Source organism: Marmota marmota, unplaced genomic scaffold (genome assembly GCF_001458135.2).
Source record: "Marmota marmota marmota unplaced genomic scaffold, marMar, whole genome shotgun sequence".
Classification (NCBI taxonomy): domain Eukaryota; kingdom Metazoa; phylum Chordata; class Mammalia; order Rodentia; family Sciuridae; genus Marmota; species Marmota marmota.
The window spans coordinates 55,669,166-55,697,058 of record NW_026000174.1 but is presented as its reverse complement, the minus strand read 5'-3'; the positions used below and the strand labels follow the sequence as shown (position 1 = coordinate 55,697,058).

The following is a 27,893-nucleotide window of genomic DNA, read 5'->3' as shown; positions in this document are numbered from 1 at the left end:
ATAAACAAAATGTGGTATAGGCACATAAAAATGATTAAGTTTTGATACATAGTAAAACATTGAAGGACTTTGAAAACCTCACACTAAGTGAATAAACCAGCCACAAAAGGATAATTATTGTATAATTCCAAAATACAAAGTACCTAGAATAGTCAAGTACCTTAGGACATAAGTAGAATGGTGCTTTACAGGGACTGGGAAGAAGGGGAAATGGGGAGTTTAATTACAGAGTTTCAGTTTTGCAAGAATGAAGAAAGTTTTGGAGTTGGATGGTGGTGATGCTTGTACAACAGTGTAAATGTCACAGAGCTATATGCTTAAAATGGTAAAAGGTAGATTTTATGTTACTTATATTTTACCACAGAAAAAGTTTTTTAAAGTATGCTTTTTTAAAAAGACCTAGTTTCAAGATGAAATGCTTTCTTTCACTTTTTCTTTCTCTCCTTCTCTTCTTTATTTCTTGTTGTTGAGGTACTAGGGATTGAACCCAGAGATACTCTACCACCGAGCTACATCCTCAGTCGTTTCTATTTTTTTATTTTGAAATCGGGTCTTACTAAATACTGAGGCTGGCCTCAAACTTGCAATCCTCCAGTGTCAGCTTCTCCAAGTTACTGGGATTACAGGTGTGTGCCTCCACTCCTGGCTAAGATGAAATGACAGAAGATCTCTTTTAATTCTAAAATTTTATGAGACCCTCTGAAAACAAGAAGAAAAGAGAGGATCTAGTTGAGAAACAAGCTCATGACTCTCCGTGATCTGAATTAAGAGTGTAACTCTACCTTTTAGTGATTATACATGGACCTAAGAAACTCTAGCAACAGTAGCAAACTCAAATGCCTACAGAGGCCAGGCAGAAAGCATAAGCAGGTGAAGTGGGGCAGCTGGGGATGGTGGTAAATCTGAAGCCATATGCCCTAACAGGAGCAGCTGCATCTCCACCCTGATGAACTGTCTTCTTGCAGGAATGTGGGCATGGTGTTGGGAGGATTTTCCATTCCTCAAGTGAAAATGGAATTGAGATTTTTATATGAAATGTTGGCATCTAATTTTAAAAAACTATTTTTAACATTACCAACCAAGGAAACATATCTGGAAGCCAAGGTACATAGCCAGCCAGGCACTAGGTTTGTGATGTCTTTCATAGAGCAAAGGCTGGACTCAAGAATACAAAGAAGGAATGGAAGTACTACTTGCCAGTGTTTAAAGTCTGCATTCAGATCATGATCTAAATCTTTCAAATCCTAATTTTGAGAGTATCAGTTGTTAGTAAATATTATTCAAATTCGACATTATTTAAGATAGCATATCTTTGATTAGGCCATTATTAGTGGAGTACTTTGAACATGAAGTTTAGTGCCTAGCAAATACTAGGTGGTTAATAAGTGTTAGCTATTATTACTTTTTTGTTTTGTTTTGAGATGGGGTATCACTATGTTGTCCAGGCCGACCTTGAATGCCTGGGTGCAAGTGTTTCTCCTGCCTCAGCCTCCCAAGTAGTTGGGACTATAGACACCCACTACTATGCCCAGCTTATTATTACTTCAAATAAAGGCCCCTATACAAATAGAAAATTAGTGTACATCAGATTTTCTAAACCAACTCTCCCTAAAATAAAAGAAATGATAATATAATCCTTTCAATTATCTACCCCTGGATGGTGACTGGGAAATGGTGAACTTTCATGTTAATTAATAAAAGAGAAATAATCTACCATATTAGATGTTAGGGATATAGTTACTGGCAAAACAAACAAGGTTCTTGCCCTCATGAAGCTTACAGTCTTAACAAGGAAGATGGACATCAAATAGTTATTCAAATAAACATCTAGTGAAGAAGTGTAATAAATGATATAACAAAAAATTACAGGATGATTAGAAAAGGAATAATGGAGGGACCTAATTCAGATGAGGGAGTCAGAGAGAAGGCCCCTTTAAGAGCTGACCTTTAAACTAAGACCTAAAAGGATGAAGGGAGTTAGCAACCTAAGGGTACTTTGTATGGAGGGTGAGGAGGTTAGAGTGGAAGAGTAGTGTGTGACAAAAGCATTCCAGGAATGCTTGGGTGACAGCCCCAAATAATTGAAACAGGGTAGGGTTGTTAAATAGAGGGAAAGATTAAAGTTATTGGAGAAAGGGAAGTGAAAGATTTGAGGAGACATAAATTGTCAACTTTTTTTTTTTTTTTGGAGAAAATAATTTGAAGAAAAAAGGGAAATTGGTAACTAACTTAAATGAGAACTGAAGAAGTTGTTTATTGTTCATGTCAGGTTTCTGAGAAAACCAGGAGGAGGAAGGCCTGAGCGAAGCAGGTGACTGTTACTGACTGACTGGAAGGGTCCACAGCAGCAAAGGGACAACATGGTGGGGTTTTTGCTTGTGGAAAAAATTACAAAAGTAACATTTACTCTTTTATCATTCAAACAAGACAGCCACCCTACTCCTGAAGAAAGTGCTGTTGATCCTCAAAATGGTTTCTAATGAGGAGGATGAGGATTAGTGACAAGCAAAATCGAGGGGAAGTTTGAGGCAATTATGAAGAAAAGTCAGGCCAAATGCTTTATTTGAGCCTAAACTGTCTGCATCTCCCTTTGAGATCATTTCATCTACTATGACATCAGCTATTTTAGGGAAAAAAAACAACAACAGACTTTTTTTTTTTTTTTTAAATCACGTAATTAGATCACTGATTCCTAGAATGTAAGCTACATAAAAGCAGGGATTTTTTTTTTTTTAAATCAGTTCTCTAATGATCAGACCACAAATCCCATGAGAGTAAGAATTTCTGTTTGTCCCAATCATGTTCTTGCTCTGTCACCAGCATAAATGTTTGCTGAATAAATGAATCCACCTAGACTATGAAGATAAGACCACAGTGAATTCAGAATGAAACATTAAAAAAGGTGAAGGAGGGCTGGGTTGTGGCTCAGTGGTAGAGCCCTTGCCTAGCATGTGTGAGGTACTGGGTTCGATTCTCAACACCTCATATAAATAAATAAATAAACAAACAAATAAATAAAGGTCCATCAACAACTAAAAAAATATATATTTTTTTAAAGTGAAAGATCAATTGTATTTCTCCTTCTGTGAAGTGTCTGTTCAGTTCCTTGGCCCATTTATTGATTGGGTTATTATTATTTTTTTTTTTGGTGCTAAGTTTTTTGAGTTCTTTATATATCCTGGAGATTAATGCTGTATCTGAAGTTCATGCGTTAAAGATTTATCCCAATTCTACAGGCTCTCTCTTCACATTGTTTCCTTTGTTGAGAAGAAGCTTTTTAGTTTGAACCTGATTTTACTTCTTATGCTTTAGGAGTCTTGTTAAGGAATTCAGATCCTAAGCAGACATGGTGAAGATTTGGGCCTACTTTTTCTTCTATTAGGCACAGGGTCTCTGGTCTAGTGCCTAAATCTGATCTCCTTTGTGTTGAGTTTCATGCATGGTGAGAGACAGGGGTTTAATTTCATTTTGTTACATGAGGACTTCCAATTTTCTCAGCACCATTTATTGGATAGGCTATCTTTTCTCCAGTGAATGTTTTTTGGCGCCTTTGTCTAATATGAGATGATTATATTTATGTGGGTTTTGTCTCTGCATCTTTTATTTGGTACTATTTGTCTACTTGTCTGTTTTGGTGCCAATACCATGCCATTTTTGTAACTATAGCTCTCTAGTATAAATATATGAAAAAATGTTCACCATCTTTAGCAATTAGGGAAATGCAAATCAAAACTACTCTAAGATTTCATCTCACCCCAGTCAGAATGTCAATTATAAAAATACAAACAATAATAAATTTTGACAAGAATGTAGGGAAAAAGGTACACTCATACATTGCTGGTGGAATGCAAATTGGTGCAACCATTATGGAAAGCAGTATGGAGAGTCCTCAGAAAACTTGGAATTAAACCACCATTTGATCCAGCTATCCCACTTCTCAGTTTATACCCAAAGGACTTAAAATCAGCATACTACAGGGACACAGCCACATCAATATTTATAGCAGCTTAATTCACAATAGCTAAACTATGGAACCAACCCAGGTGCCCTTCAACAAATGAATGGATTAAAAAATGTGATGTGTGTGTGTGTGTGTGTGTGTGTACACACATGATGGATATTACTCAGCCTTAAAGAAGAATGAAATTATGGCATTGGCCAGTGAATAGATGGTAAATGGATGGAGCTGGAAAATATGCTAAGTGAAATAAGCCAATTCCCCAAGACCAAAAGCCAAATGTTTTCTCCTACAGGAAGATGCTAATTCACAATGGGGCAGGGTGGACTAGGGAAGAATATAGTTACTTTAGATTAGGTAGAGGAGAGTGAAAGGAGGGGAGAGAGTTTGGGGGTAGGAAGGAGTAGAATGAATCAGACATTATTACCCTATGTACATATAACTACACAACCAGTGTGATTCTACATCATGTATAGCCAGAAGAATGAGAAATTATACTCCATTATATATGATGTATTAAAGTGCATTCTACTGTCATGTATAACTAATTAAAACAAATTTATTTTTTTAAATTAATTTATTTTTTAAAAAGGTTAAAGAAAAAAAGGTGGGGGGATTGAAATTAACAATATTAGATCCTGGTGCTCATTTTTAACTTTTTCTTCCCCACACTCCATACTCATCGGCAAATACTGTCAATGTAACTCCTTAAACAGCTCTTGATCTTCATGGTCACTTCCTGTTCTGTTAGCATAGCCCTGTCTTTAGTCTCACCTGTTTTGAATTCAGTTTTCTGTATTTTTGGTCAGTGTCACATGTGAAAACAGTACACAAATTGATAAGGTTCTACTAACTTCAGGAGAAAACACAAAGCCCTTCATTACCTGAGGCAACATGTATTCTTGCAGCCCAGCAGAGCTGGTACAAGCATGGACTTTGTGAACACTTCGGTACAAACATGAGCTGTGCTACTTTCATAACTTTGTGGCATTGTGCAAGTTATTTCTCTTTCTGCTTCTTATCATATAACACAATAATAACCATACCAACTTATATGTTTGTTGTGAGAATTAAATGAATATGTAATATACTTTGCTCAGTAGCTGGTGCACAGTAAGAATTCAGTATTATTTACTTTGAATCTATACAAAGTTTCTTTCTTATATATTAAGCACCAGCCAGTGCAAACTTCTTACCTTTTTCCAAAGGAGTCATATTTTTTCCACTTTCAAAAATCTTGTTTTCTTATTTTAGAATGTACTCCATTTTTTTTTTTTGCTTCATAGTTTTCTACACCCCAGGATCCATACCGATGTCTGCTCCTTTACAGCTTTTCCCTATTTTTGCAGGAAGAATTATTTCCTCTCTCGTACTATTACTGAATCTTACACTGGCTCTAATGATCACTTAAACTCTTTGAAAACTGTTTGTGGACCACTTCGTTTCTTCTCATAGAATGTGAGCTCCTTGAGGTCAAGTATTGCCACTTCGTCATCTGTATTTCCAGCATTTCATACAGTGTTGATGGAGAACACAGGGAAACAATAATACACTCTGGAGTCAGGCTTTCTGGCTGGTCACTTACTAGAGCAATAACTTACAGCTAGTTATTTAACTTTCTAAATCTTATTTTAATTTTCTATGCCATGGAACTAATAACATTATCTACCTGAGACAGGATTGTTGTGAAGAAAACAAGACAATCTATATAGAAGTATTTAATAAATGTTCATTGCTATGATTTTCCTTATTTTCTCTCAGATATTGTAATTTTCCTCTCTACAAATCCTATTTGGATTTTTAAATATCTTCCATTTCATTCCTCATCATATTCATGTTTTCCCTTACATTTTTGAGCATGTTTAAACAACATAAAGTAACTATTTAAGGGCTGGGTTGTGGGTCAGCGGTAGAGTGCTCACCTAGCATGTATGAGGCACTGGGTTTGATCCTCAGCACCACTTAAAAATAAATAAATAAAATAAAGGTTTGTGTCCAACTACAACTAAAAAAAAAAATATATATATATATTTTTAAAATAACTGTTTACGGGCTGGGGATGTGGCTCAAGCGGTAGCACGCTCGCCTGGCATGCGTGCGGCCCGGGTTCGATCCTCAGCACCACATACAAACAAAAGATGTTGTGTCCGCCGAAAACTAAAAAAAATAAATAAATAAATATTAAAAAAATAAATAAATAAAAAATAAAATAACTGTTTAAAGGTTCTTGTTATTTAATTCTATCATCTCTGTCATTTCTGGGTCTGTGTTTCTATTAATTCTTCTCCTGGTTATGGGTCCTGCTCCTTTTACTGTCTGATAATTTTAATAGGGTGCCAAACTTTGTGAATTTTTCATTGTTGAGTGCTGGATTTTATTGAATTACTGTAAAGAATATCAAATTTTGTTCTGGAATACATATGAACCTCAACTTAAGGTGGGATTTTTGTCCCAATAAGTGTTGGTAAGTAAAAAATGCATTTAATACACTTAGCAACACAGTAAAACATAACACACCATAGATGTACTGGTTGTTTACCCTAGTGATTGTATGGCTGATGGGAGCAGTGGCTCTTGGCCACCACCCAGCAGAACAAGGGAGTATCCTGTCACACCTTACTTTCTCATGAAAAGATTCAAGTTCAAAACTGGATAGTTTCTACTGAATGTGTATCATTTCTGCACCATGGCAAAGCTGAAAAACCATTAAATCAAACTTATAAATCAGGGATCATCTGTCCAGCTAAATTCCTTATAGATAAGCTTAATATTTTTTGCTTTTAAGTTACTGAGGACTCCATCTAATGCCTGGAGGGTTTTGAGGTCTCTTTCCTCTGGCTGGTAGGAGGGTGAGCTATCCCCAGCCTGTGTATGCTCTAGGAATTGTCTGGGCCACTGTTTTCAGGTGATGCCTTTTCTTTCTTTCTTTCTTTCTTTTTTTTTTTTTTAATATTTTGTTTATTTAGTTGTAGTTGGACACAATACCTTTATTTTATTTTTATGTGGTGCTGAGGATCGAACCCAGGGCTTTGCATATGCTAGGCGAGCCCTCTACCGCTGAGCCACAACCCCAGCCCTCAGCTGGTGCCTTTTCAACCCCCACATGTACACAGTTTGTAGCCTGAGATTCACAGGTCTGGAGTTCACTGAGCAACCCCTCTTCTCTGGTATTTGGCCTGTAAATTCTGGCCACTTCTGTCTCCCTAAACCCTGATCTCTGCCTCCTTAACTAAAAAACAAAAAACAAAACAAACAAACAAAAAGAAACCCTGTCAGGTCCTTCGAATCTCCCTCCCTGCACTGTTGATTGGAAACCCCTCTCAGGTCTTACAGTCACCATTGCCTGGCTAATGTCTGAAAACAGTTATTTGAGATAATGTCTGATTTTCTTGTTGTTTGTGGCAAAAGGACAATTCCCTTAGTAGGTACTTCTTCATGGAGAAAAGAAGAAGTGCCTATCACTATTTTATTAGTTGAAAAAATAATATATATACATATTACATATGTAAATGTATGTCCGATAAATATATTTCTATTGATAAAAGCACAAAGCCCAAAATTAAATTCTAACTGAAAATACACTGTGGACAAAAAGCTCTTTTGAGTTGATACCCCTAACCAGAAGTGAAGATTTACTTCAAAGGAATTTCAGTCTTTGTCAAACTTGGAAAATTCAGATTAATCTTTCGACACTGAAAGAAATACCAAAGTAAGAAGTTGAATTTTACAGGCTTTTTACATTTGAATAGATCTTTTGCTTCTAAGAGTCTAAAGTTGCCTAGATAGCAAGAGGTTCACTATAGTGTTCGTGAGATTATCTGAAACTCAGACATAGGAAAATTAGCATCATTCAGTACTCAGCCATGCAGAAATGACATTGCATCCCTGTGTTTGCTAAAAACTAGAAGAAAATGTTTCTTGCCAAAAGAGATTAGGTCCTTAGTTTTCTATAGGTGGCTTCATTTTTAGATATGTTTTGCTATAATACTTCTTCTTCTTCTTCTTCTTCTTCTTCTTCTTCTTCTTCTTCTTCTTCTTCTTTTTTTGCAACCTCCCAAAAGAGTAAGTTTCCTCTTGATAATGTTAAAATATATACATGATATTCTAAGGAAATTATCTGTCAAAGAACAACATAGTAGCAGCTCCACTGAGTAGTACTTGGCATTCTGATTGAAAAAGTGGAACTTAATAAATCTTCCTTTCAAATCTTGCCTCCAAAAGCTTTTGCTCATTCTGGATTAAAACTGGGACTCGACACATTCTGGGACTGAAAAGCGTTCCCAGTTTCCTGGAAAAAACTGAGAATATATTAAAACTATTTAACTAAAGATTTTAAGATCACTTAGACACAAATGTTGCATTTAGTCCTTAAGAAATCAGCCAGCTGTGGTGGGGCATGAATGTAATGCTGATTACTTGGAGGTTGAGGCAGGAGGATCACAAATTGAGGCCAGCCTGGGCAACTTGGTGATACTCTGTCTTAAAATAAACATAAAATAAAATAAAAAGACCTGGGAGGTAGCTGAGTGGCAGAGCACCCCTGGGTTCAATCTTTAGTACAAAGTATGAAAGAAAATCATCAGAGGCTGTATGATTAAGTAGCCTAACAATAAATATCCAGTAAAAAGCTTAAGTTTTGTTTATGGCACAAGAGAATCAGGGGGAACTTGGAGCCCTTTCCCCTTAACAGCTGGATGGATCACTGGCAGCTGCTAATATAAAGATAAAGAAACCCACATCTGTGTGGAATCCAAATGCAATATGAATCCCTTGTGCTAGTAAATAAATTCTTGAAGAGGCTCCACTTCTAAATCAGGGGGAAAAATTAAGGCTATCTGAAGACTATTTTACATAGTTATCTGTGCTATACCACAAAAACAGCTCTAGCTGTATACACCATTCTTCAATAATATAATAGATATTAATAAATATTTTCTGATTAAGAGACAAGGAAATGCCAGGCTTAATGGTACATGCCTATAATCCTAGTGGCTCAGGAGGCTGAAGCAAGAGGATTGCAAGTTCAAAGCCCACCTCAGTAATTTAGCGAGGCCCTAAGCAACTAAGGATGACCCTGTCTCAAAATAAAAAATAAAAAGGTTTGAGGATGTGGCTCATTAAGCACCCCTCAGTTCAATCCTCAGTACCAGAGAGAGAGAGAGAGAGAGAGAGAGAGAGAGAGAGAGAAAGAGAGAGAGAGAGAGAGACAGACAGACAGACAGACAGACAGACTAGGGAAGGACTGGAAAAGACAGATTCTAATGAAATAGTACAAACTTTACCTGTAAACTCACAGTGTATAGATGTTTATGTAGATACAAATTTTGTTTACATAGAGACCAATGGAATAGTTTTTCCAAGCTAGTTCACTTAGAATTGAGTTCATACTGGGCTGGGGTTGTGGCTCAGTGGTAGAGTGTTTGCCTGGCATGTGTGAAGTACTGGGTTCAATACTCAGCACCACAAAAAAATGAATAATAAAATAAAGGTCTAGCAACAACTAAAAATATATATATATATAAAAAATTTAAAAAAAAGAAAAGAATTGAGTTCATATTGTTTTTCACTTATTAGTGCATACATCCCATTAAGGAAATGATGCTATTTTCAGTACACTAAATACTTCTTACACAAGAGTGAAATAAAGATGGATAATCTCTAGAGTCATATGTCAAAGAAACTGTGATAAAAGTAGAAATAACACATTAGCAATTCTGAGTTTTATTGGCAGCCTTGCAATTAACCCATTGTGTAATCCTTCTGCAAGTTACACAATTTAATTCCTTTTACAATAGGCACGTTATTTATTTGTTAGAATAGTTGAAATAATCTAGTAAAGTACTGGGTAAAGTTTCTGAACATTTTTTCATAGCTATATATAAAGTAAAGGAGCACCAATTAGAGAAGAGTAGGGGATCTTGTAAGTGCAGCAAAGGCAGGCAGAGCACTGTACCTGTCCACTATTCCAACCTCAGTGGCAGGCACATGATAACTCTTCCACAAATATTTGTTTTGAATTGATGAAGAAATGCTTTATGTCTTCCCTTTCTTTCAGGATCATTATAGAAACTGTCTTTGACATATTAAATACTTACTTGGAAAACCACATAATATGAAAATGAGAATAAGAACAGACCCTTGAGAACAGATGTTAAAGAAGATTTTATGTAGAGATTCTAAATCTAAAAAAATTGGAGCAATTTAAACTACTTTAATTTTCTGAATGTAAGAATCTACTGACACTTTTTTAAAGCTCCCAATGGGAGTATTTTCACCCTTAATCTCACCAACATACATCTTCATATGGATATTTTCAAAATATGTTTTTAGTTGTAGATAACACAATACCTTTATTTACTTATTTTTATGTGGTGCTGAGGACTGAACTCATTGCCATGCTCTACCACTGAGCTACAACCCCAGCCCAAAATGGATGTTTTCAATCAGTGTCTTTCTTAATATTTGCCTTGAAATATAATCATGAGATGCCAAACCAACAGTTTTCAAGTATAAAAATGACTTGCATTTTCTAGTTCACGTTACTCTTCTCTCAGGATGCTTTGAAAGACTAGTAAGCTTCACTCTACTTCCCCAATCCTTTATTTCTAGAACCTGACCTATACGTCCTGCTCCTTAGTGAAATTTTTTTAGTTGAATCCCAAAGAAATATCAACTTTTCCCAAACAACATATCACATTATTCACAATAGTCAAAAGGGAGACGCAACACTAGTGTTCATTCACAGAAGAATGGATAAAATGTGATATACACATAAAACGGAATATTATTCAGCCTTAAAAAGGAAGAAAATTTTGACACATGCTATAACAGGGATGAACTATGAATATATTTATGCTAAGTGAAATAAGAAATTCACAAAAAACAAATATTATATGATTCCACTTATATGAGACAGCTAGAGTAGTCAAATTCATGGAGACAGAAAGTGGAACAGTGGTTGTCAGGAGCTAGAGGTAGGAGGGAAAGGGGAGCTCTTGTCTATGAGTACAGAGTTTTCGTTTTGCAAGATGAAAAAGTTCTGGAGATGAATGGTGATGATGGTTGTGGAATGACAGGAATGTATGTAATGTCATAAAACTGCACACATAAAATTTATGTTTATATTTTATCACAATTAAAAAAATAAACAACATATTTTCCCCAGTAAATCTATTTCCCCTCCAATATAAATTTCATTGGTCATCTAACTCACCTTACATTCCAAATCCAACCACCAAATTCTTAGAGTCTCTTTCCAAAAGTTCCCTTTCCATTTCCAAGGATACTGCCTAAGTTTGATTCTTACCTCTCACCTCCGCTACTATTTTCCTAAGCCATCCTCCACATTGCCTTTAGAATGGTCTTGTATAATACAGATATCATCACACCACTCTCCCATGTAAGAACCTTAAAATAATATTTATAATAGTAATGGTCGTAGAACAAAATCCAACTTCTTTTTAATAGCAAAGCAAAAACCAAAAACAAACAAACAAAACAAGTCTTCAGAATAAGATTCATTCTTTACAGGCTCATCTTTCCTAACCTCCTTCATAAGTGCTAGTTATTCTGATCTCCTCGGTTCCTTGAACACTCCATGTTCTTTTGTGCTTCAGCACACACCCTACTTAGAATGCCCTTTTCTCCTTTACTGATATGGATAGTTCCTACTTTTCCTTTCCAACTTAGATCCAACAGCCAGTTCTCAGAATCCACTCTAATCCACTATTCTCTTCCTACTATTGCAAGGGCATCCTCATTCTACTTCTACTCCTACCATTCAGGAGATTTCTTCTTTGTACAGGCATCTCTCAGAGATAGTGCACATTCAGTTACAGACCACCTTAGTATTGTTTCTTCCAATGAAGTGAAACACACAATTTTTTTTGGTTTCCTACTGCATATAAAATTATGTTTAAGATGGGCATGGTGCACATGCCTATAATCCCAGCTACTTGGGAGGAGGCTGAGGCAGGAGGATCCCAAGTTCAAGGCCAGCCTAGGCTTGGAGAAACCCTGTCTCAAAATAAAATAAAAAGGGGTGGGGGAGACTGAGGATGTAGTTTTGGGAGACTGGGGATGTAGTTCAATGACCCTGGGTTCAATATGCAGTATTGAAAAAAAATAGTTGTATGTACACTATACTTTTGTCTATTAAATGTATAAAAATATGTCTAAAAAACAATGTATATACCTTATTTCAAAAATATGTCTAAAAAACAATGTATATACCTTATTTCAAAAGAACTATCACCGAAAATTATTAATGTTCATTTGAGCCTTCAGTAACTCATAATGTTTTTGCTGGTGAAGGGTCAGCCTTGTTGATGGCTGCTGCTGGTCATGGAGGGGGTGCTGAAGGTTGGGGTGGCTGTGGCAATTTCTTAAGACAACAATGAAGTCTGCTACATTAATTGACCCTCCTTTCATGAAAGATTTCTCTACAGTATGTGCTGATATTTCATAGCATTTTACCCACAGCACAACTTCTTTCAAAATTGGAGTCAATCCTCTTAAGCCTGCCACTGCTTTATCAACCAAGTTTACATAACATTCTAAATCCTTTGTTGTCATTTCAACAATGATGATTTTCACAGCATCTTTACCAGAATAGATTCCATGTCAATAAACTTTCTTTGTTCATCCATAAAAAGCAACTCCTCATTTATCAAAGTTTTATCATGAGGCGGCATCAATTTAGTCATGTCTTCGGGTTCCATTTCTAGTTCTCTTGAACTAGAGATAGTGCACATGTGCAGTTACTTCCTCCACTGAAATCTTGAAACCCTCCAAGTCATCCATGAGGGTAGGCTGGAATCATCTTCTTCCAAATTCCTGTCCATGTTGTTATTTTGACCTTCTCCCTTAAATCACAAATGTTTTTAATGACATCTAGAATAGTGAATCCTTTCCAGAAGGGTTTACTTTGCCCATATTCATCAGAGGAATCACTACTTCTGGCAGATAATAGCCTTATAGAATGTATTTCTTAAATAATAAGACATGAAAATAAAAATTACTACTAGATCCATGGGCTGCAGATTGGATGCTGTTTAGCAGGCATGAAAGCAACACAACACTAATCTCATTAAATAGCTCCATCAGAGCTATTGGGTGATGAGGTGCACTGTCAATGAGTAGTAATATTTTGAAAAGAATTCTTTTTTTTTTTTTTTTGGTAAGCAAGTCTCAACAGTGAGCTTAAAATATTCAGTGCACCTTGTTATAAATGGATGTGCTGTTATCCAGGTTTTGTTATTCCATTTACAGAGCACAGACACAGTAGAGTTAGAATAATTCTTAAGGGTCCTAGGATTTTCAGAATGATAAATGACCACTGGCTTCAACTTAAAGTCACCAGTTGCATTAACCCTTAACATGAGAGGCAGCCTGTTCTCTGAAGGCAGCCACTGACTTCTCTCTAGCTAGGAAAGTCCTAGACTACATCTTTTCCCAATAAAAGTTGCTTTGTCTACAATGAAAATTTATTGTTTAGGGTGGCCACCTTCATCAGTTATCTAAGCTAGGTCTTCTGAATAACATGCTGTAGCTTCTACACCAGCACTCACTGCTTCACCTTGCACTTGTACGTGAATCAACCTCTGCTAGCTTCAAACTTTTCTTCTGCAGCTTCTCTTAGCCTTAGTAGAATTGAAGAGAGTTGGGGCCTTGCTCCACGTTAGGCTTTGTCTTAAGGGAATGTTGTGTCTGATCATCTGATCTTTTATCTAAACTACTAAAACTCTCTCCATAGCAGCAATAAGGCTGTTCTACTTTCTTATCATTTGTGTGTTCACTGGAGTAGCACTTTTAATTTTCTTCAACTGCTTTTCAACTCTGCATTCACAACTGGATAACTCTGGAACAAGAGGACTAACTTCTGGCCTATTTTAGGTTTTGACATGCCTTCTTCACTAAGCTTAATCATTTCTAGTTTTTTATTTCAAGTGAGAGACATGCAATTTATCCTTTCATTTAAACACTCATTGTAGGGTTATTACATTGCCTAATTTTAATGTTGTGTCTCAGTGATGAGGAAGACCAAGGACAGAGAGAAAGATGGGGAACTGGTCAGTTGGTGGAGCAGTCAGAATGCTCACAACATATCCATTAAGTTTACTGACATATGGGTATGGTTTGTGGATATAATTACAAAATAATTACAATAGTAACATCAACGATCACTGATCACAGATCATCATAACAGATATAGTAACAAAGAAAGCTTAACTATTGCAAGAATTACCAAAATATGACATAGATGCACAACATGAACCAGGCCTTTGGAAAAATGATGCAACACACTTGCTTAATGTAGGATTACCACAAACTTTGAGTTAGTATAAAAAGCACAAATGTGCACAGTACAATAAAGCAAAATGCAATAAAATGAGGTATGTCTGTATTCACATTATTCCTTGTATTTCCTGTACAGTATTTTAATATTTGCCAAGAGCAAGGGCTCTGAAGCCAGACTGCTGTGGTATTAATCTGAGCCCAGCATTTACTAGTAACCTTCCAAGTTACTTAACCCCTTTGATCCTCAGTTTTACTAGTTATAAAATGAGGATTATAGCATCTGCCATGAAGAGCTGTTGTGAGGATTAAATCTTGTGATGATTAAAGCATTCAAAACCATACTTGATTCTTAATAAGGTATCGCTAGTGATGGTAGCGGTGGCAGGAACATTTCTGACACAATACTGCCATCTCCTCAAAAGCAAGGTATTCCAAAAGCCTTGAACAGTATTTACAGGAACTTAAGAAAGAGTTTGGAAGGAAGAACAGAGGGAAGGAAGGAAGGATGAGAAGAAGGAAGAAAAGAAAGGAAGGAGAGAAATATACAAAAACAAATAGAATTGGGAAAGACTTACCACCATTTTTGCCCACAGTTCGAAAGCATCTCCAGAAGGCCCGTAAAAATGATGCCCTATTATGGGGGGTGGCTTGGATGAAGCTGAATTCTCGAAAGAGAATATGAGTTCCCTGGCATACACTGGTAAAACTGCAAAGACAAAAATTAAATCATCATCAGATGGAATTCAGAAAGCTGCATTCAGAATGAAAATTTAATACCAGAGAGAACCACTGCCAAAGACGTGGGAGAAATCTATCTTTTCCCCCAACAAAACTTGGAAATACAGATTAGACAAAATCCTTCTAAAGGGAAGTCTCTTCAGATAACCATATCCCTCTGAAAATTCTTGAGTCCAGTTCCTCTGAGTACTTCCTGCCTACAACATGTACACATTGAGGATATTTTAATCAGTCAATGGAGAGTTCCCTCTTATAAAGGGAACTCTTTCGATCTTTACCTGGATGATACAGGCACTCTTTTTTTGGAGAATACTTCTTCTATCCCATTCGGAATTATGCTTCCCTAAAGTATTCTTTCTGTACTGCCCTTGGTCTATAGCAGCTGCCCTAAGGATAACATGGCTTATGGGGGGGGTAGTGTCTGTTCTAGTTTAGGGGTGCTGCTATATACCTCCCTGACAGTAACCCCAGAGACAAATCATATGTGGAAAAGGACAGGAAAAGTTCCAAACAGTACACTAAAGGCAAATAGGAAGAACAAGGGTAGAAAGTGGCCCCTAACTAGAGAATGGAGCAAAGCCCCAGGGCCCAAGTGAGTCAGTGTTTAAACTGGGCCAGGGAAGGGAAAAAACACACTCCATTGCCTTTGGGTTCCCTGCCAAAGAAATAAAGGCTGTAGAGCTTGGCGTAATCTAAAAATGGAAATTCCACAGAAGAAAAGGCAATTATCCAGTAATCATCCCTACCAAGGGCCAACTGCAGGTTCCAGAAAACTCCTAAATTCTCTGACAAGTAAATCACGGGTGGAAAACATGTTAATCTTTGTGGAGAAGCAGACACTAAACTGAAGATGGCAAGCAATGGAGGGAACAGTGGTAATTCTAAGCTCCAGTTTGCATCTGATGACCATCTAAAGCGGGTGGGGATCTGAATCTCCAAACTGAACAGGAAAAGAATCTCACTACCCTTCTCCTAGACCAAATTTAGGGGAAAGTTTTTACTGTCTTTAACAGAGACTATGCTACCATTTAGAATAAAATCAGCCTCTTCCTACTAATATTAACAGTACTATAATAAAAAAGCAAATTGCACACTCATCTTTTCTCTTAGAAAACTAGCATAGAAATCCACTTTTAAGACACTATAAGAAAGTATAAGAACAATATCTGTCAAAGGATTATGTTAGAAGAGAGGTTTTTAAAAGTCTGTTAAAGTGTTAAATTACCCATGCTGTTTATGGCCTACACAGGAAAATGAAAATACAGCAAATGAGCTGTTCCAGGTAAATGGGTCAGGCTACATTTCCAGCAAAAGAAGCCTAAAATGATAACATTGTAACCTACATTTATGAAGCAATCCCACAAAGAATTAGGCCCAAAGTGTGTTTCATACCCTAAGGGGAAAAGCTGGTGTTTAGGCTGTGGTCTAAGCAGCAAACAACTAATAATAGTGAAACTATATCCTTTTAATAGCTTTTAATGCCACATTTTGCATAAAGCCTTTTCCCCATCCTATCCCCTACTTCCAATTCCCCTCTTATCTCACAATTCTCAAAAAAACACTATTTCGTTGTTTTATTTTGTTTTAAAGTCCTTTTAGACTGCAAGTTCATATAGTAAACAATAGGGTTGTACTCATCTTTGTCTCTACTGTTACCTAACACAAAGATACTCCATAAATATTTGTGGTAGTTAATTTTGAAAGATAAGAAAAAATTAGTAATACCAGATAGAATGAATATCTGCAGCTCTCTATAATGAAATACTAAAAGTCCATATTTTATAATGTTTTTAAAAGTGTAGGCCTTTCTTCTGGTACTGTAATTTTGCACTTGGCCTTCTTTTGATTAGTATTTTCCTGGTGTATCTTTTATTATTATGTACCTTTTATGTCTTTAATTTTAAATTTTCCAGATCATTTTGTTTTAGGTGTGTCTCTTATAAATAGTATATAGTTTAATTTTGTTTCTCTATCCAAATGTGCAGTCTCTATATAGTAAAATATGTATTTTAAGTGTATTTAATTAACATCTGACATTTATTTGGTCCTTTCCGTGAACTGTCTTTCTTTGCCTTTTTCCCTCTTTTCTTGCTTTCTATTTTGTTGGTACAGTTTTGTGTTTTTTTTTTTCAAAAAAAAATTCTTTCTACTTCTTTGTTAGTAAAGGTATAGACAGAATCTGAAATCTTTTAAATATTCTTTAAAATTTAGCATACTTACATTTATTTATTATATTTAGCATATAAATATTTATGTGTACATTTTTCTCAAATGTCGACAGTTACTCATTATCACTCTAAAACAAGACAAGGATCAAAGCATCCTTGAAGTTGCTGAGGCTGGCTTTGAACTTACAATCCTCTTGTCTTAGCTTTCTGAGCTGCTGGTATTACATGCCTGTGCCATGGCTTCAAAGCACACTTTAAATAATTTACACACAATTTTCACATTTTCTATTATCTTTTAGAATTTTACTTCTACATTTTTAAAATGGAAAACTTTTTAAGGTAGTGAAATATATATAATTTTCATCATATTAGCCATTTGTCAGTGTGCAATTCAGTGGCATTAAAAATATTCACAATAACCAGGTGTGGCGGTGCACACGTATAATCCCAGCAGCTCAGGAGGCTGCGGCAGGAGGACTTCGAGTTCAAAGCCAGTCTCAGCAATTTAGTGAGGCTCTAAGCAACTCAGTGAGACCCTGTTGCCAAATAAAAAACAAAAAAGGGCTGGGACGTTGCTCAGTGGCTAAGCACCCCTGGGTTCAATCCCGAGTATCAAAAAAAATAAAAACTAAAAAAAACTAAAAATTCACAAAGCTGCACAACCATCACCACTATCTATATCCAAAACATTTTGTCATCTCCAACAAAAACCATATATCCATTAGATAGTAAATAATGTCTTTTTTTGGCCTCCCACTAGACTTTGGTAACCTCTATTTCACTTTCTGTCTCTGTAATCTACCTATTCTAGATACCTCATATAAGTGGAATCTTACAATATTTGTCCTTCTATGTCTGGCGTGTTTCACCATGGATAATGTTTTTTAGGGTCCACACATGTTGTGGCATATATCAAAATCTCTTTTTAAGAATTAATAATGTGGGCTGGGGCTGGGGCTGTAGCTCAGTGATAGAGCACTCATCTAGCATGTGTGAGGCCCTGGGTTCAATCCTCAGCACCACGTAAAAATAAACAAATAATAAAAGTATTGTGTCCATCTATATCTAAAAATATTTTTTAAAAAGAATAATGTTTCATTGTATGCATATACAATATTGCACCTTACTTCCCCCTTTGGTTATTGTGAATAAAGCTGCTATCATTGGTGTACAAGCATCTGTTCTCATTTTGCTTTCAACTCTTTTGGATATATACCTAGGGTGCAATTGCTGGGTCATATGGTAATTCTATGTTTAACCTTTTGAGACACCACCAAGCTGTTTTCCAGAGTGGCGGTATTATTTTACTCCTAGCAGCCATGCACGAGGGCTCCCACTTCTCTGAGTCCTCACCAACATGTGTTCTTTTCCTTTTCTTTTCTGATAGCCAACCTAGCAGGTATGATAGTATCTCATTGTTTTGATTTGTATTTCCCCAATACCTAATGATGTTGATTGAGCATCTTTTTGTATATTTATTAGACATATATAAAATCTTTGGAGAAATGTCTATTCAAGTCCTTTGGCTCCTCCATCCCCAGCAACTCAGGCTCTTGGTGCTGGGGATCCAACCCAGTGCCTTGTGCATGGTAGGCAACACTACCACTGAGCTAGACCCCTATCTCTGGTCATTTTTCAATTAGATTTTTTGTTTTGTTGCTACTGAGTTGTAGGGTTCTTTATATATTCTGTATACCAATTCTTTATCAGATAAAGATTTGCAATTATTTTTTTCCTATTTTGTAGGTTGTCTTCCCTCCACCCCCCGCCTCTGGTAGCTCTGTTAGACCCAGGGCCTGGCACCTGCTAGGCAAGCAAGCACTCTACTACAGAGCTACATTCCCAGTTCTTTTTCTTCTAAGACAGGATCTCACTAAGATGCCAAGGCTGGCCTTAAATTTCTGATCCTCTGTCTCAGCCTCCTAGGTAGCTGGGATTATTAACCAAGCCAGGTTATCACTCTTGGCTTGGATCATGATTTCTCAGTAGTTATAAACCTTTAGCTCTATCAGCAAAAGCCTGTGAGGGGTGAATGCTCTGTTTTCATCTGCCTGAAAATATCTATCTTCCCTTCTGGAGAGAGATGGTTTATTCAGTGAAAAATTCTGGGTTACCACTTATCTTTTCTTAGCACTTTCAAGATACTACTCCATTATCTGGTACCTATCATTGTTATCAAGTCCACAATTTGTCAAACTCCTGCCATCCCTTTGAGTTAATCATTCTTAATTCATATAAGCTATTGTCTTTATTATTAATATCCTGCAGATTCTACCATATAGATTTATTTTGGCCCTGCACAGCACTTTAATCTGATATTTTGGGGTCAATTCTGGGAAATTCTATCATTATCTTTTGGAATATTGCTTCTTTACCAGTTTATCATTTTGCCTCCTATTATTTTATATTTATATATATATATATATATATATATATATATATATATATATATATATATATATATATATATATAAAATCGCCACTCAATGTCTTTTGCCTGTCTTCTCATAGTTTTTATCTTTGTGTTATAGTTAGTATCTTCCATATTAATTCTCTATTCTGTTATGCTTTATCTAGATTTTATTCTATTGAATTTTGGTTTTTCTTACTTTCAGAAACTTATTTTATCTTTCCAGGATTTATCCTTTAAAGAATACACAGTTTTTTCTTCATTTTGCATGTTTTATCTCCCAATTTTCTCTTCTTTTAAAATAAACATCAATACTCTCTTTAGCTCAGAATCCTATACATGTTTATTGGGTTTACTGTCTGGCTTTCTTAGCATTAGTTTCCCTTATATAGTTTACAATTTCAGTGTACAGGCTTATATTAAGTGTGAGACTTTTACTCTCTCAGGGGACAAAACTAGTGTAGAGCTAGTTTTTTATACTGGATGACTTGACTCCATTCCTGATGTTATTGGCAATATCAAAGAGACTGTCAGTGAACCCCCAAGTGACTCAGACCACTAGGTCCTGGCTGTAAGGCTCTGCTTCCTTATACACTCCAGGTTTAATGTAAGCTATTTCCCAGGTAGTCACCATAACTTTTTTTGAGTCTCTCTTCAAAAGGCAGAAAAGAGACTTGCTCCAGGTGTCCTGCCCTGAATGTGGCCTTTTTAGCATCTACCATTTCACAAGAAATGAATTCTCAGCTACCCCAGATCCCTTCTAACCCAGAGTGCAGGAGGTCTGTGGTTTTAGACCCATTTGCTGCATTGTGGTATTGTTTAGCTTCTAGTCCATAGATGAATTTATATTGGTTTTACACGTGGCTATATTCCTTAAATTTTTTCTTTAGAAAATATGTTTCTGGAATGAATTGGAGGCCCAAGTCATTAATCCTACAAGCCATCATGACCAGAAACTAAAATAAACTTTCTCCCTTCCAAGCCCTAAAAATGTGTATTCATGCTAATTTTCCTTTGTATTTAGCTAAATTAAAAAGTTCTTTAGTAGACATCAATCTTAATCTAAAATACAAAATGTTCCTAAAAACACCTTAAAGGCCATAGAGGTATGCCACATATCTGTCTTAAACTGCTTTCTCTAAAAGCAAGTCAGGCATGATGGCGCACAGCTATAATACCAGCTATCCAGGAAGCTGAAGCAGGACAATTGCAAGTTTGAAGCCAGCCTGGGCAACTTAATGAGACTCTGTTTCATACTTTAAAAAATAAAAAGTGCTGGGGGTATATATAGCTCAATGGTAGAGCATTTGCCTTCCACACATGAGGCCCTGGGTTCCATCCTCAATAGTACAAAACAAACCAGTATTCAAACCTCATTGAGCAAATTCTTTCTTTCTTTAACTTCTTGGAGGATTTCCTTGAAGATTTTAATTTTTTAACATTTTGACATGATTCCAAATTTACCAAAAAGAATTCCCAAATACCCTTTGCCTAGATTACTCAAAAGTGACTATTTTGCTGTTTATTCTAACAGGTTCTCTTTCGGGTTCCTTCCCTTTCCCCCTTCGTGCCCTCTCTCCCAATACATACACACACATGTACAGATATTGTCAATTGTTGATATGATGCTCATTTACCTCTACAGTGTGTATTTCGTAAAAATAAGGAATTTGGTTATATAACAGCAGTTCAATGATCAAAATCCAGAAATTAAAATCGATACGATACTATTACCTATCTACAGATCTTATTAAGATTTCATCAATTGTTCCAATAATGTCCCTGTACAACAAAAAGAGAATCCAAGATTATACCTTGCTTTCAGTTGTCATTGGCTCTTTAATCTGAAACAGTTCCTGAGTCAATCTTTGTATTTCATAACATTGACATTTTTTTTTAAAGTACAAGTTACTTTGTAGAACATACTTCAGATTGAGTTTGTCTGATGTTTATTCATGATTAGATCCAGGTGAATGTTTTTGGCAGTATTATCACAAAAGTGATGATGGGTTTTGCTCTGCACATCATATCAGGAGGCACTTGCTATTAAGTAGTCTAGTTACTAATCATGTTAACTTTGATCGTTTGGTTAAAGTGCATCCACCTAATTTTTCCATTGTAAAGTTACACTTTGTAGTAAATAAGTATCTTGTGGGGAGATATTCTGAAGCTGTGGGAATATACTGTCACTCTTTTCCTTCTTTCCTTTTTGGTACTAGGGATTGAACCCAGGGGTGCTTTACCACTGAGCTATGTCCCCAGCTCTTTTTCATTTTTTATTTTTGAGACAGGGTCTTGCTAAATTGCCCAAAGGAGTCTCAAATTTGGAATTCTTCTGCCTTAGTCTCTGGGATTATAGGTGTGTACAACTGTGCTCAGAAAATATCATCATTCAAAACAACCCTTTGCTGCTTTTATATACATAACAAAAATGAGATCTTCATTGGGGTAGGGGGTACTTTTGTGGAATATGTTCTACTAATAGGTTTTCAAACTGAAATTTTATTCTGCAAATAGATATCTTTCCATAGCATAAGTCAGTCCCCTAAACTAACAAATCTCTGGATTTTTTTCCTTCTTTCCTTGTGAAATCTGGATAAATCCTGAAGCTCTTAAATGTTTTCTTTCCACTGATTATCTGCTATAGAATTTGGCAGTGCTAACTTGATGAGAGAAATCAGTGGGACAGACAGAACTCCGAAGTCATTTAAACAACATACTTGAACAGAAGTTGCCTGGAACCTGCTTCTTATCTAGTGCCACACACACAAAAAAAATCTACACAAAAGATTAAAGCAGTATTTTTACAAACTTCTCCTTCACTATTGTGCTGTTATTAGTCCCCATTCTATTGTTCAACCATGCAGTACACCCACTACAGGAAAAACTGAACAATATGATCCTGTGTTCAAGGAGAAATTTGACAAATTTTTTTGTGTTGTGTTTTGTGTGTGTGTGTGTGTGTGCATGTGCACATAGGATACCAGGAATCAAACCCAGGGGCACTCTATGAGCTATGTTCCCAGCCCTTTCTGTTTATTGAGACAATGTCTCACTAAGTTGACAAGGCTGGCCTTGAATTTGCAATCCTCCCATCTCAACCTCCCACAAAGTGTGGTTTTAGTATATGGTTTGCAGGAAGGCATCCATGCTCACCACTATACCACAGTGCTGTTTAATACTTGGTATATTCGGAATGAGCTTCAGCCCATGGATATACATCAGGTGAATTTTGGTTTCAGTGATTATAGGTTCTCTCTTGGCCATTATGAAATAAGAAAGTGGTATTAGAAAATAGAAACCTGCTACACTATTGGTGAGTGCTCAGTCTTCTTCACCTTCTTATTGCCAACACTGACTCACAATTATCCAAGACCTTCAGCTTCTAAAAAATCCCAATTTTTGGGCTGGGGTTGTGGCTCAGTGGTAGAGCGCTCACCTAGCACATGTGAGGCCCTGGGTTCAATCCTCAGCATCACATAAAAATAAATAAATAAAATAAATGTATTGTGTCCAACTACAACTAAAAAATAAATATATTTTTTAAAAATCCCAATTTTAGGAAGAAATCCAATAAGGACCAATCAATCTTCAGTCACTATGTAGAAACAGATGAGCCAATTTGGGAGATCTGAGCTGCCATTGTGGTAAATGGGATTCATAATTTATGCAACAGCAAAAAAAAAAAAAAACAAGCAAACAAAAAAACCCCAAACCAGTTTTATCAGTTTACTTTAGTGCAGCACTTTCATTTCACACTAAGATTTTTTTTTTCTGCCTAAGTAATCCTCAGTAGCAGAGCTAGTTTTCAGACCATGACATCAGTGAGATCATATTTTATTGCATTACGAAAAGAAAAACTCACAAGATAGATCACAGGCCCTGAGAGCCCTGCAATGGGAAGCACACATAATACTGCAGTTTCTTTCCTTGGTCACTTCACCAAATGCTTTTCTGTCACCAGATCTCATAAAGAGTCTTCCTAAAATAGAAGTGGAACAGAGTACTTATACTAAGCGGGACTGTTGCTAAGGGGAGAGGATAATATTTTCAGAGAGGTTGATCACCAAGCAAATTCTCCCCAACAAGGGTAATAAGCAAAGGATCTAGTTCTCACATATTGCTTTTCTGAAAGTAAACTGTTCCCCACTGAATCTTTGTTTATAATTCAGTCAAAATCTTGCCAGAGTGTAGAGGAATGCTTCAAACTCCTTTTTGAAGCCCTCTAACTTCAAAACTTATTGTTGAAGGCCTGGAATGCTGTGGTAAATCCCCAACTGACTAGCCAGCACATCAGTTCCTTACCCATTGAGTATCGTGGAGGAGCAAGATGATTCATTATCATCTGTTTCCCCTTTGCAGCTTTAAATGTGAAAGAACATCTCTTATAAGGTTGGTTATTCCAGGCCAGTAGGAATAGGGAAATACATGCACCTCAGGGTGGGAAAGCAATGCACAGAACCCTGGGAAAGCTGGACATGGTGGTGGAGGTTGAGGCAGGAGGACTGCAAGTTTGAGGCCAGCAACAGTGAGAGCCCATCAAAAGTGTGGGGGCAGGGAGCAAGCACTGGGGAAACGTCATCTGATTCATACTCTGCAGAGTATATTAGAGATTTAAATTTTATAAACAGTATAGTAATTTAGAAATTTTTTCATATGCTATATTTAAAAAAAAAAAGTTGCCATAAATCTCTCGTTTGTTGCATTGTTTTGTTCAAGGTTCCTGAGCCCTTTCCCCCAGGCCTCTAAGCAGAGCTCTGGAGAACAGAGCTTCCAGAAGCCTGCCTGAGTCATTGTATTTCCCTGGTGTTTCAGGGGAATCATCCCCTAGCTCCATAGGAAGAGTTTCTGGACAAAGATTGTCTCTCTTTCACAGTATTTGTTACATCTCCCTTCTGCTACCTGTTATATCTCGCTTCTTTCTTATGCAGTCTCTAAGCCTGTCCTCTGCTCTTTCTTTCTCTTACCTCTTTGAACCCCATCTTTTGTTTGTTACCCAAATCACCCTGTCTGGATTGTTTCTTCTTCTAGGTAGTGTCTCAGGTTATATTGTCACAACTGAGGATCCCTCAGTCACCCACAGATCCTGCCATTCCCTCTTCATAAAGTGACTCCTCACTACTGCCAGACATCACAGTAGCTTTCTTCTGTTTCTTGCCAGCTCACATGTCATATTTTCATCTAATTTCTTGTCTGTTTTCTTGTTTAGTTCTTTCAGCTCAGTACTAATTTCTTACTTGGTTTTGTCCATCTGCTGCATATCTCATCCAAAAAAATCTTTTCTTCCAGTGCTGGGGATTGAATCCAGGGCCTCTAGCATGCTAGGCAAGTGCTCTACAACTGAGCTATTATCTCCTTTTCCTAAACAACATTTTAAAGTAAATCTTATTCTTTTTTTTTCTTCTTCTTTTTGGTTGTAGGTATAGCAAATAGGTACTTTTATGCCATTGGTTTTTTTTTCTTTTTCTTCTTGGTACTAGGTATTGAACCCAGGAGTGCTTAACCACTGTACCACATCCCTAGCCCTTTTTTATATTTTAATTAGAGAAAGGGTCTCACTGAGTTGCTTAGGGCCTTGCTAAATTGCTGAGGCTGGCTTTGAATTTGAGATCCTCCTGCCTAAGCTTCCTGAGTTGCTGGGATTATAGGTGTGCACCACCATGCCCGGTGATGGTTTTCTTTTTTTTCTTATTATGATCCTGCAAAAGGTTCCCATTTAGTATTCTCTGCAGATCTCACTGAAAATCCAACACTATTTTTATGGGCCCCCTAAATGTTACAAACCCCTTCCTCAGTACCATCTCATTTAAGAGCTGGAAGTTTAATTAAATTTATCAGTTTCTTAATTTAAAGTCCAGGAAGTAATTTTCAAGCTATATCATACTTTGTTCTTACTCATGAAGACATAAGTTAGGTTAAAAGAAGACATTCATATAAATACTTTGGTAATAAGCCAAGTCTTCTTGGCCTTGATTATAATTCAAAATGATGATAACACTCAAAGGGATCTGGGCTGTAGGGTTTGTTCCTTTAGATCCACCATGTCAGACTTGTTAATGCCGATTCCATTCTCCTCTCCCTGGTTATCATTTCATCATGCCCTGTGTTGCCATTATTTCCAGAAGTGTATTATTTTCATTTTATTAGTATTATCTCCAAGTTGGTCCCACTTTTTAGAAAATAAATTGTTTCTTTCAGTAGCCACATATACTTATAAAGCTACTGGTAAGTCCACATATATTTTCAAAGTATTTATTTCCTGAGTTTCCATGTACATTTACTTGAAACTCCTAAAATAACAGTGCTATAAAGTTTAAAGGTTAAAGTTTTGTTTTGTTTTTGTATTGGGGATTGAACTCAGGGACATGTAACCACTAAGTCACGCCCCAGTCCTTTTTATTTTGAGATAAAATCTCCCTAAGTTGTCAAGGCTGGCCTCAAACTTGTGATCCTCCTGCCTCAGCCTCCCATCTTGCTGGGATTACAGGCATGTGCCACCATGACCAGCTAAAGTTATTATTTTTAGGCTCCAGTGCAACTCTTAAAAAATAAAAATATAATTATAATTGATATAATTCATTACATCTTACATCATAATGGAATGAAATTAGAAACCAACATCAAAAAACCCTAAGAAATTATGTAAACACATGGAGATTGAACAATACACGTTTGAATGATGAATAGGTAATAGAAGAAATTAGGGGAGAAATTTAAAAATTCTTAGAATCAAATCAGAATGGTGATACAACATATCAGAACCTCTGGGACACTGTGAAGGTAGTTCTAAGAGAAAAGTTTATAGCTCTGAGCGTCTATATAGGAAAATCTGAAAGGGGGCCGGGGTTGTAGCTCAGTGGTNGGGTTGGGACTGTAGCTCAGTGGTAGAGCACTTGCCTCCCACACGTGAAGCACTGGGTTTGATCCTCAGCACCACATAAAAATAAACACATAAAAAGATATTGTGTCCATGTACAACTAAAAGAAAAAAGAAAAAGAAAATCAGAAAGACTCCAAATAAAAAGCCTAATGATGCATCTCAAGGTCTTTGAAAAAGAAGAACAAACCAATTCCAAAACCAGTAGAAGGAAGGAAAAAATTAAGATCTTCGCCAAAACAATGAAATCTAGAATTTAAAAAATATACAAAGGATCAATAAAACAAAGAGTTGTTTCTTTGAAAAGATAAACAAGATGGATGAGCCCTTAGCCAAACTAACTCAACGAGAAATGACCCATATTAATAAAATTATAGATGAAAAAGGAGAAATCACCACAGACATTGCAGAAATCCAGAGGCTCATTAGGGACTATTTTGAAAACTTACACTCCAATAAATTTGGAAAACCTAGAAGAAATGAATACATTTCTAGACACATACAATCTGCCAAAACTGAGTCAAAAGGACATAGAAAACCTAAACAGACCAGTAACTAGTAATGAAATAGAAGCGGTAATAAAAATCGTCCCAACAAAGAAAAGCCCAGGACCAGATGGAGCCTCAGTTTAATTCTACCAGACCTTTAAAGAACTAATCTCAATGCTCCTCAAATTCTTTCACAAAATACAAAGGAATGGAACACTTCCCAATTAATTCTATTGTAACATAAGTAAGGCAGTCAGGTTCTTTGTTTCTCAAATTCAAGGAATGAAATCCACAGACACAAGGGTGAGAGCATAGAAAGAGGATTTATTGGAGTACAGAAAGTGGAGCTCTCAGAGGCAAGCAGCCCCAAGAGAGGGATGCCCACAGATGTCTGTTATCTAGGAGTTTTTAAAGGCATGTCTGATGGCCAGTACAGGTGATTGGTGAGGTGAGGGATGCCAGCGTGGACCAATCAAGCTCTTCAAGCTTCGGACTTTATAAACCAATCAGAAGGGCATAATTTCAATCCCTATTTATATAATTAAGAGGCCAATTCTTCCCTGGTGATTTTTGACACATCTATTAGAAAGGGGAAGCAAAGGGGTCTGCTTGTGTCTGGCCATGGCTAGGTGTCAGGACAAGGGAAACTAAGGAAGGGTTACTGTGGTTGAAGCTGTGAGGAACAGAAACAGGGTTGCTGTTAACACTGGCATGAAGTAGCAAGTCACAGGATATCTTTCAGATCTTCTGTCTCCTTTCAGGTTGGCATTATGACCCCTTCCCTCTTATCCTTCTCTAAGGCCCTTATCCTGGTTGCCTATGTGAGATCTATCTTCCTGCTTCACTATGAAGCCTTCATACCAAAACCAGATAAGGACACATCAAGGAAGGAAAACTTAGATGCAAAAATACTTAATATTAGCAAATCATACTCAATAACATATTAAGAAGATTA

At 36.6% G+C, this 27,893-nt stretch overlaps 1 protein-coding gene across 1 annotated transcript in view; it reads right to left on the bottom strand.

The window, feature by feature from the left end:
* Cstpp1 (centriolar satellite-associated tubulin polyglutamylase complex regulator 1) overlaps positions 1-27,893 on the bottom strand; it is a 173,496-nt gene that overhangs the window by 77,450 nt on the left and 68,153 nt on the right. Inside the window, exon 3 of the mRNA XM_015477877.2 lies at positions 14,833-14,963. Coding sequence (XP_015333363.1) covers positions 14,833-14,963 — 131 coding nt within the window. The remainder of the gene's footprint in view (positions 1-14,832; positions 14,964-27,893) is intronic.